This window comes from Hippocampus bargibanti, linkage group LG06 (genome assembly GCF_051943395.1).
Source record: "Hippocampus bargibanti isolate YZ-2025 linkage group LG06, ASM5194339v1, whole genome shotgun sequence".
NCBI classification, from domain to species: domain Eukaryota; kingdom Metazoa; phylum Chordata; class Actinopteri; order Syngnathiformes; family Syngnathidae; genus Hippocampus; species Hippocampus bargibanti.
The window spans coordinates 20,693,561-20,710,493 of NC_142739.1; the positions used below are offsets into that span (position 1 = coordinate 20,693,561).

Here is a 16,933-nt window from a genome sequence, read left to right on the forward strand (position 1 = left end):
GAGCCAATTAAAAAAACTAAAAACAATCACAAATCAGATCATCAAACGGGCTGTCTGATTACGTTGAAAGCCAAGGAACAAAATGGCTTTTAAAATAATACTAATCATAGTAAATAATCAAAATAATAACTAGGTGGAGGCAAAGAGGTACTCTTGTTTACTACGTTTTCTCTTTCTACTTCTTTTTTTTACTATAAAGGACTGTTTGCACCCTGAATGCCAGTCCATTCTTTTTCACATTTTTATTTGTGTAGTGTAAGTCAAGTAACAGTTGTGGTCATGCCAGTATTGGAATAAAAAGCCTTATCTGGGGGGGGGGGGGGGTCATTCAGCTCGTTCTCAATGTTCTCAGTGAGTAAAATGTGATATGGGGCCAAAAGTCAAGATAGTGTTGAGTTTCATGGTGGTCGTATGAACTCTCTGGCTCTTAAACACAAATGAGATTGCATAGGTTTGTGGTCACTTAGAACACGTCTGTATTTTAAAGTAAGACACATTTTTTATTTTTTTTAAGACAAGTGATTCACAACATGTGTCCCTTACGAGATCATCACATATGAAGTTCACTCATTTGTCTAAAAATGACTATCTATAAATTACAAATATGGCAGTGGCACGTCATGGCAGGCAGAACTATTAAATGTTCTTAAAATAGTCTCTTGCCTTAAAATCCAGTAGTCAACATTTTGATCACAAATCATTTATTTCATCAGGAACACACACACACTTACACACACATACACACACACACATACGCACTCACCATTGAGTGAAGCTTCTCCTCTTAAATCAAGCATGTACTTTAAAAAAACATTAGAGCAACTTTCAGTTGCAATATTTAAATTATTGGTAACCCAGGATGTACAATTTAACAGGCAGGATATTGTATTCGTTCAGATTAGACCAGACTGCCCAGGTTCAAATCAGTCAATTTTAAAGAGGAAGCCACGTGTCTCATGACCTGGATCTCCATCATCCCCTTGGACTCCCAGAAGCCAACGCTCTCCCGAGAAAGCTTAGATGTTCTTGCAGCACGGTTTCTTTTCCTCGGTGGGCTCCACTTTGGGGGTGTTCAAGGTGACAGCGCTGATGGAGCCTCGAGACACCTCCTTACTGCTCACCTTCTTGTGTATCTCTGGAAAGCGATTATGACACAAGAAATAGTCCGCACTCTCAAAAAAACGTCGTGGTAGTCAGGATGAAGGTTTGAGGTTTGAGGTCAAGAGTGAGTCGGTTCGGGGTGACTTTTAGATGTTAAAGTTAGGATAAGGGGAAGTGTCAATGACTCAGTTTTGAGAACTTGGGAAAAAGATTTCTGGGTCTGGCAGTTGGCAAGTTCATGGCAATGAACTGGGAACCTAGAGACTGGGAGTGGAATTGCGTGGCCGAACAAATCGATTCAGTATTTTGGGGATTATTCAGTCTTGCTGGAGGTCTCTATCAGTGGTGGGCCGTGGATTTCATCGCAAGGCCTTCAGTAGTGCTAAGTCTTCAATAGTGCTAAGAAAAAAACTGTAGTGTGTTTTACTACAAGTCCACTAGAGGGTGCCACTCTCTACCAATACAGTGTGCTAGCTCTGGCCAGTATGCTCTTCGTCACTAGCTGCTTGTGATCAGAGCAGTTTTTGCAAACGATGATTGGCTAGTACCTAGCCAATCATAGTTTGCAAAAACTCTGATGTTGGTCAGGGCCTTCAAGAAGGCGTTGTTACCCCTTTTGGGTTGCCAACTCGAAATCTGATTGGTTAAAGCAACAGTTTGAACGACACATTTGATGCGACAGGGCCTGCAGAACTGATTGTGAAGGCGTCCAGGTTGATTTCTGACCCAGGTCACAAATGATGGCTGAAATGTGATTGGTTCAATACGAAAACACACGTCTGGAAGTAGCGCAACAGGCGAAAAGTCACGAAAAGAAGCTGAAAGACAATTTGGAATTATTTCATAAGAATTCATGGACAAAATATAATTAACCATAGTCTGTGATTCAGATATTTTTAGGCCTGCAGAGAAGGCTTTGCAGGCCTTCATGGCCCGCCTTTGCTATTTATTGAGATTGAGCAGATGTTGTAAATGTAAGGTCAATATAGGAAGGAAAATTACCTGTTAGGACGGTGTTGAACGCAGCCTCAACATTAGTTGATGACAACGCAGAGGTCTCCAGAAACAACAGACCTCGTTTCTCTACCAAAAAAAAACAACAATAAAAAAACATTAATTCATCTCTTAAACGACAAAAAAAGTACTCTACCATCAAGTACCTGCAAAATCTTTTGCCTCATCCATTGGCACCGACCTCGCCGACTCCAGGTCGGACTTGTTCCCCACCAGCATGACCACGATATGTGGGTCAGCGTGTTCGAAGAGCTCTTTCAGCCAACGCTCCACGCTCTCGTAGGTCAGGTGCTTTGTGATGTCGTACACCAGTAGAGCTCCCACTGCTCCTCGGTAGTACCTGTTGAAAATAAATATATCAAGGTTTATATATATATATATATATATATATATATATATATATATATATATATATATATATATATATATATATATATATATATATATATATATATATCCCTATTGGTGGTGCCACAAGACCTATTAATGTCAAAATGAAACTCCTCAACTCACTTCCAGAAGGGTTCTTGAGATGATGCCACAAGATGGTGGAAAATCATGATGAGTTGAAATCATGCTCCTCACCTCACATAATAAAACGTTTTTTTTGGGACTAAGATGCCACAAGATGGTGGAAAAGCACTACTTTTGTCCGTATATTTCTCTTCAACTTACCACAACATAGGTCCTGGGCCCCATGATGCCACAAGATGATGGAAAAGTACTACTTTTCTCAAAATTACTGTATTTTCCGGTAAATAAGGCGCACCCAAAAGCCTTGATTTTACTTCATAAGATGACCCTGCACCTTCAACACAGGTGCGGCTTATATGTGAAGTAATATTGAGCCACAACAGGTCTCATTTTATAGATTTATATAGTATATTTGGAAAATCATTCATTGAAGATGCGCCTTATGTACTCCGGTGCGCCTTACACAGGTAACATCCGACATCCGACGACCGGCTCCATTGACGACCACCCATACTTACGACCACGACCTCCACGCCCTATTTTTAAAATTTTAAATCTACGCCTGCCATCGCAACACGCTAGCAGGCCGGTAACGCGTACAATTTTGGCAAGCCAGCCAGCATCTTACTCTCGCACAGCAATCAACCGTGTAATGCCACCAGAGGGGGGAGTTTGCGAGTCATTTAGCCTAAGTCTCTATTCAACATTTTGAATGGATTTTGATTTACAACCATTTTGACTTACGACCGGAACAGAACTCGGTCGTAAAACGGATGTTACCTGCATATGGAAAGTTGGAAAATACACCATTCATTGGGGCTGCGCCTTATTTACTTTATTTTACTCCAACATAGATCCCAAATGACTCACGACGGCAGCGAAACAAAATTTTTGGCACAATGAAGAGATTCAACTCACTTAAAGGTAGTTTTGGAGCACTAACTCACCTCAAAGTAGCTTTGATGATAAACTGTCATATGGGTATGGTAAAATCGTATTTTTATCTAAATGAAGCTCATCAGCTCACTTTGACATAGATCATTGCTACAAAGATGTCATGGGATGGCAGCAAGGCACTACTTTTGTCTAAATAAAGCTCCTTGCCTCATAATAGGTAATGCGATCCAGTTACAATGATCGCCGCGGGTTGTTTTTCCTGAAAACAGCCTGAGGCGTGCACATGTTTACGATGTCAGCAGCGACTCACGCCGACGTGATGGCCCGGTAGCGTTCCAGTCCGGCCGTGTCCCAGATCTGCGCTTTAATGGTGAAGCCGTTGAGCTGGACGGTGCGCGTGCTAAACTCGACGCCAATGGTGGTGCGGCTGTCGTGGCTGAACTCGTTCTTGGTGAAGCGCGACAGCAGGTTGCTCTTGCCCACGCTTGACTCGCCAATCAGGACGACTGAAGAGTCCACAAGGAGAAAAAATAAAACTGGCTTAGTTTCGCTCTACCAATTTAAGAGTAGCCAAACAGAGCAATGCAATGAACACCAGGAGACAGACTGCCTCAGTGTTCATCTTTCATATTCTTTTCAGAAGTTTTCTGCTGTGTATTGCGAATTTCTCCACTGTGAGACTAATAAAGGTTAACTCATTCACTACCAGACAATGTGCAAAAATGAGGGTGACTGTCCAAAATGAGATGCAATGCATAGATGTTGGTTTATAAAGCGCTTTACCAACAGCTGAAGCTGGAACAAAGCGCTAACATGGAAAAAAGGGAAATGCTGCCCCCTTGTGGAAGGGCAATAAACATAGCCAGAGGCCATGGCCAGCGCTTTATCGGCACCCAAATAAGAAAAAAAAACACGAACAAATTTGGAATTGGCGCTCTTTGTCGTTTTCAATTTCCAAATACATTTGTGAATGGCAGTGAATGGGTGAATCTAATGTAATGTAATCTAATATAATCTAATTTGATCGAATCTAATTTAATCTAATTTGATTTGATAAAATCTAATTTAATCTAATTTAATTTAATCTAATTTGATTTATTTGATCAAATGTAATCTCATGTAATCAAATGGTATTTAATGTAATCTAATTTAATCTGATTTAGTTTAATTCAATCAAATTTAATCTATTTGATGTAATGTAATCTCATGTAATCTAATTTAATGTAATTTAACCTCATGTAATCTAGTGTCATTTAATGTAATCTATTTTAATCAAATTTATAATAAGAATACATTTTCTTTCTAAGCGCCTTTCAAATCTCAAGGGCACTTTACAGTCACGTGATCAGAAGTTTTTTTTTGTGTGGGGGAGCAGCGGCAGCCATTCGCGCCAGCGTTCACTCTACCCGGAAGTAACACAGCAGCAAAATTATGAAAGAAAGATGAAGGGAAAGAAAGAAGTAGAAAAGAAAATACAGGAGCTGCTGGAAAGGCAGCCACTCTCGCAGCGCCATCTTGAATTGAATCTAATTCAGTCTAATTCAATGTAATTTAATCTATTTGATCTAATTTAATATAATTAAATCTAATCTATATACATTTGGATTTTTGACTGCATTTAAATCAACTGACATATATTGGTTTTTTTTGCTCACCCTTTCAGGGACAGCGGTTACTACAATGGACATTTTATCAGGTTACAGGTTATCACTGATCGCATTAACTCCAGTTAGAAAAGCTTGATTAATATTTTTTTTTTACGTATGCATACCGATGACATTTTTTTTTGTCTTGTGAACTTCCCTGAGGAATGATATACTGGTACTGTCTGCTTTGGAGGTCACTGTTCACTCTACGGTATTCATGTTGCAAGCCCCTCCCCACCCCCCCTGGCACTCTTCAGCCCTCCACCCACTGCTGAATTGATAACAATGCTACTTTTTCCGCTGGCGTCCTTCACCACTCAGTAACCACTTGTACAAACAAAAGCTACGATCCTGTGTGTGGGCAAGCATGAAGCGTTCTGCTGCAATGGTCTGTTGAGTCCCAGGATTATTTTTTTGGGGTTACTAGTGACGATATTATTTTTCTTTTTCCTCTCGTTTGGTTGTTTCCATTTTCATAGGAAATGAAACAATTGAACAATCTGACATGATCTCAGGGGTTCTATTGAATAGATGAAATATGACATTTAACGAGTGATTTATTGAGATGTGGGGTTAATATTTAACGAATGACTTCACATTCTGGTATTGTTGGATTTTGACTGCCTTTTTCGGGTTGCTAGCGGCCATTTTCAGTTTTAAACAGAAATAGTCTTTCATTGAAAACAATGTTTGGAATGTTTTTTTGTAATTTATTTTAAAGTACAGTGACCTTGGCTTACGAACTTAATTGGTTCCCAGACAGAGTGTGTAAGGCGAAAAGTGTGTATCACAAAAAATAATTTCCTATAGGAAACCATTAAAATGAGAATAATCCGTTCCCAGCTCCCAATAAAACATAATTTTCTACTTTCTAATTTTCTAAGCCTTAAAACACCACAAAATATACCTTATTTTATGTATTATAAATGTGCTATGGCATTATAATAAATAAATAAACTGTATACTGTATAATAAAGTGGTTTTATTTACCTTTGTGATGGTCGATGGCTTGAAGGAATGGAGTGGCCAGTTTCATCAACATTAAACACTTGATGAGGAACGTAGCCTTCTTCTTTCACCATCCTGAGGAATGATCCCTTGCAGGTGCTTTCTCTGCGATAATTTTACCTTGTTCCTCATCAATTGTCTTCTGTTTAGCTGGCTTGATAGCTTTTTGCATCAAGTGTACAGATGGCTCGTGCTGGTTATTTGTGGAGCCTGATTGATGGGAATTTTAACCTTGCACTCTACACTTTGAACTATCAAAGTTGAAACGAGTCCGAATTTCACTGCTTTGTATCCATTTTCTCACTCTCTCTCTATCATCTGCCTGTCTCTTTCATGTTTAAACCACCGGCCCTCACTGCCGCGTTCGTGACCAATCACACGGCTTTGACCGAAGACTGGGGGCGTGGAATAGCGGACAAAATAAAATCGGCTGCCATTTTCTTTTTGGAGAACGGCCTCACTCTCTCTCTGTCTGTAAACCCGCCCCCTCACTGCTGCGTTCTTGACCAATCACGTGGATTTAACCGAAGACGTGCGGCGGGGAAGAGAAGACAAAAACAGTTGGCTGCCATTTTCTTGTTAGGAGAACGGGCTCGTTCACGAACGACACATCACTCATTGTGGCGCTCCGTGTGTATCCCGAAAAATAGTTCGGATGCCAAAGTAAAATTTTCATAAATGTAATGTTTGTAAACCAAAAAGTTCGTAAGCCAAGGGGTTCGTAAACTGAGGTATCACTGTATTCAATTTTTAACTGTGAGCACTTGTAATGTTTATTTTTTAAGTGGTTTGTACAGTACAAAGACTGTCTAACAACTTCAAGAATAAACTTGAGTTCTCAGTAACACCTTCGATCTCTTCCATGTTAACGCCAAACGCATCCTGACTAAACTAAGCCTATCACACGAAATGTCATCCTGGTCAAAATATGGAAAAATGTTATCAGGTAGAAAACATAACCAACAACAAAGCTTCTGAAATGTGACCATTTTTACAGATGATCATATGTATTATCCTTTGTGATATCTTAAGGCCTTATGCCCTGGACATCCTCTGCCCCGATGGATGCAAACACTTCCTGCAGTCAATGAGAACGATAATTGGAAAAATAAATGTTGGACTAAATGAGTGCTGCTCTAATATGCAAATATTTAATAAAATTTTAACAACTGTAAATTTCACTACCCCGCTGTGTTCAGCGGAAAGGCTGGTGCTGTTGGGTACGGATATGCCAGCACTGTTTTTGATTTGGAAGGATGTGGAACTGCCGCTGCTTGGAATTGAAGCGGATTTACGTGGGACAGGAGATGTGAGACAATCTCTTTTCGTTAATGAATGCTACAGCTTCGTGTTTGCATTCAATATTTAGCTTGTAGAAGACGTGCACATTTCACCACGACGTCCAATGGTGAAAAGGATGCTTTGATCCTCTCTTTCATCTAGAACTGCTTCATACAACAAAAAAGTGCTTAAGATTGAATGACTGTCTGTGTCATTTGTGTTGTTGTGTCACATTATTTGTTATTTAGTTTTTGTCGTTTTTGGTTTGACTTCAAGATTGTGCCGCGGGAGTGGCTGCCTACAGCAGCTCATGTATTTTGTGTTTCTACTTCCTCCTTTCCTTTCATCACTTTTCTACTGTCAAATGTAAATTTCTCCACTGCGAGACTAATAAAGGCTAATCCAATCCCATCCAATAACCATGTTGTACCTTTTCCAAATCATGGTGAAGAATCATCATGAAAGGTTGTAGGAAAGAATCAGTTTTAAAAATGTGTAATACATATGTAGTAAATGCACTAACTAGAGTGTGTAATAATTACAATTCCACAAATGAATATTTTATGTATAAAATAGCTAAATGAATAAATGACGAATACACTTCTGATGGTCTTCCAAATGGTTTTGTCATATTCCAGTCTTTCTGGTCCCACCACGCCACTGAAAACGAGATAGCACAGAGCATTGTTCTCTCTGGGATAAGCCTTAATTACCATGCCTGTCTGGTTTCAACCACAGTTACTTTGAGTTTTAGCAATGGTTTTATGATCAAGGTTAGTGTTACTGAATTTCACAATGTTCCCCATTATTGGTGGGAAATAGTTTATAGTTGCGGTAGTTGTCGCTGGTGATGGAGTAATTTTGTGCTATTAGTCCGGGCTTTGGGGGGAAGAAAACCTCCCTTCACTTCAACATAGTTGCTTGGTCATACATGTTAAGTGTCACAATTTGGTCGCAATTTAACCCCAATACTCACAAGAATTTGTAAGGGAACAAAAGAAATTGTAAAAAACAAAATACATTTTATACTAATTGAATGTATAAATAAACATTGAAAGCAACACTCGCATTATTTTAACATGCGAGTACGGAAATCTCCTGATTTATGATTTCTGAAACTTAACATGTATGTTTGGTACTGAGATGAGGCACTATATGTTGATGTCAAAGCAACAATTTTATATTAGACATGGTTTTGGCCTCAGTAGCAAATAGGGAATCCGTTCAGAGGTAAATTTGCTGTTGTTGAAACCATGGATATGCAGGGGTGTGATGTACTTTCAGTTTAGTGGGCATTACGGTTTGTAAATTTTATTTCTGCATTTAATTTAAGAAGGACAATGGGTTGGGTTCTAATTTTATATTTGTTTTATGCTTTTGTTGCACTTTTACACTATTTTGACCGGCTCCATAAAATTCTAATTAGGCGGTTAGTGTTACGTTAGTTATTTTTAGATTGAACATTTTGAGATACAACGGTTACGACTGTTTTGTTATTATCATGTTATCAAGTAACTGGGTGCATGAAAGTGAATGTAGGGTATTGTAGCTTTTGGGATTACCGACGCGCCCCTACTTATGAACATTCGAGTTACGTACAACTGTACATACGAAGGTTTCTGTAATGGACCTGGAAACGGATTATTCTCATTTTTAATGGTTTCCTGTGGGAAATTAATGTTTTTAAGACACATTTTTTGCCTTAGACACATTTTCTGGGAACCAATTAAATTCGTACGCCAAGGTATCACTGTATTATCTTCAGTTGTACATATACATCTTTATAGAGCATATATTTTATTAAATGTTTATTTGTAAGTACAAACCAATACAGGTTCCTTATACAAGCCTTAAAAGGACAACCGACGTCTCCGGACAAGTTGTGTCCATAATTTGTAAAATGGCTTCAAATGACTTCTACTGAGCGTATTTTACAAAGATTCCACCACATATAGCTATATTTTACGCTTTAAGACTCGTGCTGAATATTCCGGAAGTCTTGTTTTTGAGTTGGTGACGAGTCCGTACGTGACGTCACTGAAGGAACGCCCCGGACCGAAAAAAAAGGACACATTTTAGCAGTCCTTCCATCACGTCAATGCTTGTTTGGTCTAAAAACCTCATGTTGCGCCAGAAGAGGGCATCCAAGCTCCATATAAGGAATTTATCAGCCTGTGGAAACGCAAGATGCTGTCATGTCTACAAGAGGTCGCCATTTTCTGCCTCTTTTCTGCGACACTACATTGCAGTCCAGATGCCTCAAAATGGCACGGAATAAATTCTTTAATCGATTGCAAACATGTATGCTTTCCTCTTCAGAACTATTTGAATCATATTCATAACTGGATGTGTAACAAGAAAGCATATTCTCCAAATCTGAAGCCATTGTTTGGATTCTCCAGCAATGCAAGACGTCTTGGCGTGACGTCACGAACTGGGGGCGGGACTTTCTAAAAATGCCCAATTCGCAGCGCAATTTTTTTGCAGATTTTGGACACTTTAATTCATTTGTATTGGTGTTTTGCATTTGAATAAAAATATCATACTGCGTGTTTTGGGTATTTTAGATGCTATAAAACATTTTTCTGATGTTAGTTAAGAATCAAAAAAGTGACGTCGGTTGTCCTTTAAACGTTTATTTTTCAGTACAAACCAATACAGGTTACTTATACAAGCCTTAAACATACGTACTTATATAAGCCTTCAACATACATTCCCTACAAAATCACTGAATCAACTTACGAACAAATTCAATTTATGAACGACCGTTCGGAACTTATCTCGTTCGTAAATTGGGGAGCGTCTGTACTGTACATTTAGGAATTTTGAGGAGTGTCATTTTAGCCAACGATGAGTTAGCTACTTTCCCTTTTTTTGGTAGTTAATTTTTATTCCCGATAGGGTTACTCACTTTTCTTTGAATTTGAGCTATTTTTTTTCTTTGAAAAGTCCTCTATGATTCACCAAACTGTTTTTAAAGCTAAATAACATTTCCACTTTACATCCCATTTTGGCCTTTTACGCACCCCAGAGCTAATAATGAGACAGAAAGTTCATTTTGAGGCAATCATATCCCCTGGGGGCATAACAATGTCCTCTTTTTTTCAAGATGGGTGTCTGCCAAGCGTATCATAAACAAGGAAGTATGTGTGGGCAGGCAAGGTTGTCCTGAAGTGTTCCATACACAATACCGTGATGCTTTCGGAATGCTCACTTTGAGTATCACAACAAACGGACTCACCCTTGAAGACAAAATTATAGGCCTCGTCCGAGCCCATGTTGTGTCCATCCACTGCTCCCCGCGTCTCCACTTGTTCTTCTGAGGGGAAATGACTCCAGTCAGCGAGTGACAGCCGTTTTCACCACTGACAGGTCCTCGTCGTCAGACCCGAGGACGGAACTCATCCGGTTTTGGCACACAAACGGCCGTTCAGCCTTCCTCTGCTTGCTGGCTTACATTTCAGGCTCACTGGGGTGAGACATGTTGAGTGCATATCCAGGTCAGGGAGTGGCCTCGCTGCGGTAGTGGTGGTGGAGGTGGGGGTGTGGCACTACCAGGTGGTGGTTGGGAGGGGTGGGGGGTAACAATGCAGGTGGGAAGCCCAGTTTCTGTCAGACGCCTCCTGGTGGGAGGGACAAGAAAGAACAATTAACAGACAAGCTTACTTCTACACTAAATGTGCGGAGTCCATTTTCTATTGAACATTTTCTCCTGAAATTTGATTTGAAATTTCGATTTTAGTGAGAATTTTGCTGAATTTGGATTGGATTGGAAATTACGTTTCTTCGTCTCGCAGTGGAGAAATTTACATTTGACAGCAGCTAAGTTATGAAAGGAAAGGAAGAAGTAAAAAAACAAAATACTGGAGCTGATGAATAAATAATAATACATTACATTTTAAGCACCTTTCAAAGCTCTCAAGGACACTACAGCCACAGACAAGCATAGGTACTATAATAAATAAAATATAATCATGAATACAATGCAATAAATAAAATACAATTATGAATAGAAACAAGAGAGAGATACACAGAAAATGCAATTTTAAATAGGCTGTAAAGGCAGTCACTCTTGCGGCGCCATCTTGAAGTCAAAAGAACCAAAAAAAAAACTAAATGACAAATAATATGACACAACACAAACAAAATTTGCATTTCAGAGCAGCTAAAACCAAAAAATAATGTGAGAACAGAAAAGACAGAGTCATTCAATCTTAAGCGCTTTCTGCATCCTCTTTGTTGTAAGAAGCAGTTTTAGATGAAAGAGGAGAGCATCAAAGCATCTTTTTCACCAGTGGATCAGGGACGTCATTATGGAACGTGCACGTCTACTACAATCTAAATGTTGAAAGCAAACACGAAGATGTAGCATCCATTGACAAAGAGATTGTCTCACATCTCCTGTCCCACATAAATCTACTTCAATTCCAAGCCGCGACTCTTCCATATTCCACATTGTTGCAACGGTACAAGTATTTTTTTAAAGACATTGCTATCTTATGAGAAAAGGAAGAAGTTAATATATATCGCAAAAATATTGTTGATCTTTCTTACGAAAGGAAAACAAATTGTCCAAGATGGCGCTCACAAGCCCTGCTTTTTTTTATTTGTTTTTGTGTTGTTTTCTTTTGTCACTGTGTGTTGTTGTGCGTTGTGTGGAACTGATGCAGATTGTTTTTCAGCATTTTTGGCCACGGCATTCATCAACATGACTGCTGAGCGGTTGCGTCTTCTCGGCAGCACGAATATGCCAGCACTGTTTTTGATTGCGGAAAGGTCGGTTGCTGTTGGACATTCTGGGGCTGGATGGATGCATGGCTTGAGGAGCCCGCGATGAGAAGAAAGGAGCGTCAGTAGAGCGCCAATGCGTATGTGGAAATGTTATGTAAAATTTGAACAACTGTAATTTTTACAGTCCCGCAGTGTTCAGCGGAAGGGCTGGTGTTGTTGGATACAGATATGCAGGCACTGTTTTTGATTTGAACTGCCGCGGCATGGAATTGAAGCGGATTTACATGGGACAGGAGATGCGAGACAATCTGTTTTCGTCAATGGATGCTACAGCTTCATGTTGGCTGGCAACATTTAGCTTGTAGCAGACATGCATATTCCACCATGATGACTCTGATTCACTGGTGAAAATGAGGCTTTGATACTCTCCTCTTTGGTCTAGAGCTGCTGCATATAACAAAGAGGGTGTAGAAAGTGCTAAAGATTGAATGACTGTGTGTCCTTTGTGTTGTCTCACATTCTTCTATTGTTTTTGACGTAAAGATGGCGCCGCGTGAGTGGCTGCCTTTACAGCAGCTCCTGGATTTTGCTTTAGCTGCACTGAAATGTTAATTTCTCCACTGCGAGAGAAATAAAGGCTAATCTAATCTAAAAATATAGAAAAAAATTGTTGATTTTTCTTTCGAATGGAAAATAAATTGAAATCTTACAAGAAAATCGGGTTTCTTACAGAAAAATGTTTATTTATCAAGAAATAACATTCTTGAGAATGAAGTCATATTTTCAACTGAAGTCAATTTTATGAGAACAAACTGTCTTTTTTTTAGTCCAAACCTGTATATTTAATTGGACGCTCTAAATTGTCTTGAGGTGTCATTATGTGTGAACGGCCGTTTTCTGGCAAGCATTTCAAGGAGTACACCGCCAACTGCCCGAAGACACCTGGAATAGGCACCATTCATCCATTTTCTTAACCGTTTGCATAATCGACAGATGGATAAAAAAATGACATCCATCTGCATTGTTATTCCCCCACTTCTCTCTATCAGACCAAAACCTAGATTAAACTCAACTACGCCGAAATCTAAAAATCAGGGATTATTTATTGCACACATTTGAATGAAATGGAAATATTTAAACTTTATTACAATTCACAGAACACTTCAGAAATCAAACTGAATACTTTCATGAAAACTAATGACAACATAAGACAAATTCCACGTTAAATCTCACTAAAGACACAATTGTTATTCATAACATCAACACTTTTACATGATTAAGTAAAACAAAAAAAGACAATGAGAAAGACAACGATAGTCTCAAAGCCACACCATGGGCCACACAGCCATTAGGATGCGGCTACTTGGGTCAAAGGTTCTTCCAGGTACTGCACCAACGCCTCGGCCTGCATGAACAAAAGCGCATGTGAGCAACAATTTGAGGAAGTTGTGATGGTGTTGCCTCACCTTGGCTTTGAGCATTCCAAAGCCCACTGTTTCTTTGGCGTACATGCAGAGAAGCAGGTTAGCCACTCGCGTGATGGCCACTCTTCCCTCCTGTGACACAAAAACACATATATACTGCTGTTGAGTACTCCTCTAGAATGAGGCTTAAAGGACAACCGACACAATTTTTTTGTTTCCTAACTGACATCATAAAAACGTTTTATATCATCTAAAATACCCAAAACACACTGGCTGATATTTTTAGTCAAATACAAAACACCAATAAAAATGACTTAAAGTTTCCCAAAACTACTTCAAAATGACCTCAGAAAGTTTCAGTTTCAGAAGGTCCCGCCCCCTTGTTCGTGACATCACGCCAGGACATCTTGCCTTGCTCGAGAATCAAAACAATGGCTTCAGATTCGGAGAAGATGCTTTCTTGTTACTCATCCAGTTATGAATATGATTCAAATAGTTCTGAAGAGGAAAGCATAAATGTTTGCAATCGATTAAAGAAGTCCTTCCGTCTCATTTTGAGGCACCTGGACTCCAATATAGCGGCCAGAAAATGCACAAGATGGCACCCAAGCTCCGTTGGAAATGGGCTGATTTGTCTGATGGGAATTTGTGTCAACGAGTATCAAATAGTAGTCTTGGTACAACACTTCCTTCTAATTTGAATCATATTCATAACTGGATGAGTTATGTATACAATTTTAAAGCCGCCCCATTTCAAGCTCAGATAACTCTAGACCCATATAATTTATGAATTAACTCTTTCTTTCTGATGACAGACGAGAGTCCAAGTTTTTTTTTACAGTGAATTCAATGTTTATGTCCTAAAACTAAAAATGCTGTGGGTCCTGGAATTTGAGAGAAGATGACAAAAACCCCGGCACTTGAGTGGACAATTTTTTGCACATCGTCTGGCAGTAAATGAGTAAATGTGGTTTAAAAAAAAACATTCTTGAAAATGAATAAATAAATAAATAAACAAATAAATATAAATAAATAAATAAATAAAGGTTTAGTCTTGATTTTCTGTATTTTAAAATAGCTGCAATGTTCAAAACAAGAAACTGATGTCTTACCATGCAGTCCATGAGTATGAATTTTAGTTTGTCCTCGTTGAAGGCCTGGTGGCCATTCTTGTCATAAGCTGCCCAGATGTTGCTGGCGATGGCAGCGGTGACCCGAGCGTCTGTGTCGCCATAGCCAGAGTAGGCCAGGAGAGAGCCTTCGTTGTTTAGCAATCTGACGGCCGAAATGCAAATACACAAGAAAGCCACACTTGAATAGATTTTTGATCTTTCACATCTGAGGGCCTATGTTATAAGGAGAAAAAAAGGCCACCAAAGGTTCATTTGTGAGTGAATTTAGTTTTTTGCTTCGGTTTTATTTGGAAAACTTTTCTTCTCAAAAAGGAAGCTTCAACTGTATGTTAAGAGAACATAAAATGGAAATCAGGTGAAACAACCAGAAATCTGCATCTTACTAAAGTAAAAAACGTTTCTCGATCAACACTAACACGTATGTTTTCAAGAAGCATTATAATGGGGTCCCTTCAATTCGACCATCAATAGTACAATTACAGCATTTTATTCATTATAAGAAATATTATTGCTCTTTGGTTTCTGATTAGGGCGGCCCGGTAGTCAAGTGGCTAGCACACCGGCTTCACAGTGCAGAGGTTGCCGGTTCGCGTCCCGCTCCGACCTCCCTGTGTGGGCCTTGCATGTTCTCCCTGGGCCCGCGTGGGTCCTTTCCGGGTCCTCCGGTTTCTTCCCACATTCCAAAAACATGCGTGGCAGGCAGATTGAAGACTCCAAATTGTCCCTAGGTGTGAGAGTGACTGTTGTTTGTCCTTGTGTGCCCTGCGATTGGCTGGCAACCAATTCAGGGTGTCCCCCGCCTCGTGCCCGAAGACAGCTGGGATTGGCTCCAGCACCCCCCCCCCCCCCCCCCCCCCACACACACACACACACACACCTTCCCCGCGATCCGAATGAGGAATAAGTGGTACGGAAAATGGATGGATGGTTTCTGATTAATTTTAATTGAACAAATACTTATAATTTTGGCACTGGTACAATTTAGAGTAACTTAGAATTACAGTATAATAATATGAACTATATATAGCACAATGACTGTGCTATTATTACGTACATTGTGACAATGTACGTAATGGAACGTAGAGCGAAAAAAAGTAAGTGCACTAACTTCATATGGAATTGCATGCTTCTTTCATACAACTTTGAATAACCAGGTGTATCGTTAAATGCACATCCTCACCCATAGTACAATATTTTATTCCCGCATGATTAAAAAAATATACCGGTAGTTTCTTCTTAGATGATTTCGGTGTATTTTTTTTTTTTTTTTTTGTAAATCAAAGTATAGTCATCCTTCATAGAGTAATGAAAAAGTTGACATTTAGCATCTTTGACAACCATTACAAAATCATTTTATGTGACAGCAGGATGTTGTTTTATAAGTCGGTATTGACCACTTTGAAAGTTTTTAAGACGGCTGACAGTTAGCATGTGGCTAGGCTAGGAGTACTCACAGTGTGCTTTGGACTCCGTTCGTGTTGGCTTGGCTCAGAACCTGTGTCAAAGCCTTCGGTCGCAACATGACAGCTGTCACTCTAGGACGTCAGACTGATGTTTTGAAGAAAAAACGACGGCAACATGGAAAACACACGTCACGATACTACAACGGGGCTCGCCTATTTTGTTGCAGCGGGCTGTGGTCATATGACTTCCGCTAAGAGCCCTAGACACCGGAAGTGGTGCATCGTCAGCTACGGTTAATTTGAGCTGTGCGCCTACAGTGAGGCAAAAATAATTAAGGCCAAGTGTCCGCGCATTCTGTGTTCAAGGCGGCATCAAAATTAAAATACCATGGATGCCTGCACGGTTGAAAGAGTGAAACAGGGAATAATCATGATTATGGGCCAACGTGTTTCCTAGTTTTAATTAGTTAAAGATCGTACCCACTTGCGGGTTGATGTTCAAATGTTTTATTAAGCGATGCATTTGCATTAAGCGATGCATCCTTTGGAATCATAGATATTTTTGCTTTCAACATAAAGTTTATGTCTCCTCAAAAATGACGATAAAAGTTCCCTGTAAATCCATTTGGTGCAGTGTTATTTTTTTTGTAACGGGTTATTTTATGACAGACATTGGTGTTGTAGGTTGTTTAATTACCCGACATTACCTTCATCACAGTGTCACTTGATGTTGTCGTGACGCGCCATCAGCTGATGTTTCTATGAGGGCGTGACCTACCTGTCAGACCTGACAATATATAATTAGCTTTACGTGGAGATTT

At 39.6% G+C, this 16,933-nt stretch overlaps 2 protein-coding genes across 2 annotated transcripts; both read right to left on the reverse strand.

The window, feature by feature from the left end:
- Nucleotides 1-479: 479 nt before the first annotated feature.
- LOC148896728 (ras-related protein Rab-25-like) lies at nt 480-10,949 on the reverse strand. Its single transcript, XM_088998664.1, has 5 exons — nt 10,663-10,949; nt 3,797-3,992; nt 2,262-2,455; nt 2,104-2,184; nt 480-1,135 (listed from the first exon to the last, which is right to left on the reverse strand). The coding sequence occupies exons 1-5, from the start codon at nt 10,697-10,699 to the stop codon at nt 1,017-1,019; spliced, it is 627 nt and encodes a 208-aa protein (XP_088854790.1). The 5' UTR covers nt 10,700-10,949; the 3' UTR covers nt 480-1,016.
- Nucleotides 10,950-13,272: 2,323 nt separating this feature from the next.
- lamtor2 (late endosomal/lysosomal adaptor, MAPK and MTOR activator 2) lies at nt 13,273-16,355 on the reverse strand. The gene is made up of 4 exons (XM_088998530.1): nt 16,164-16,355; nt 14,689-14,851; nt 13,619-13,708; nt 13,273-13,557 (listed from the first exon to the last, which is right to left on the reverse strand). Exons 1-4 carry the CDS (start codon nt 16,229-16,231, stop codon nt 13,501-13,503), a joined length of 378 nt encoding a protein of 125 aa, XP_088854656.1. The 5' UTR covers nt 16,232-16,355; the 3' UTR covers nt 13,273-13,500.
- Nucleotides 16,356-16,933: the final 578 nt, after the last annotated feature.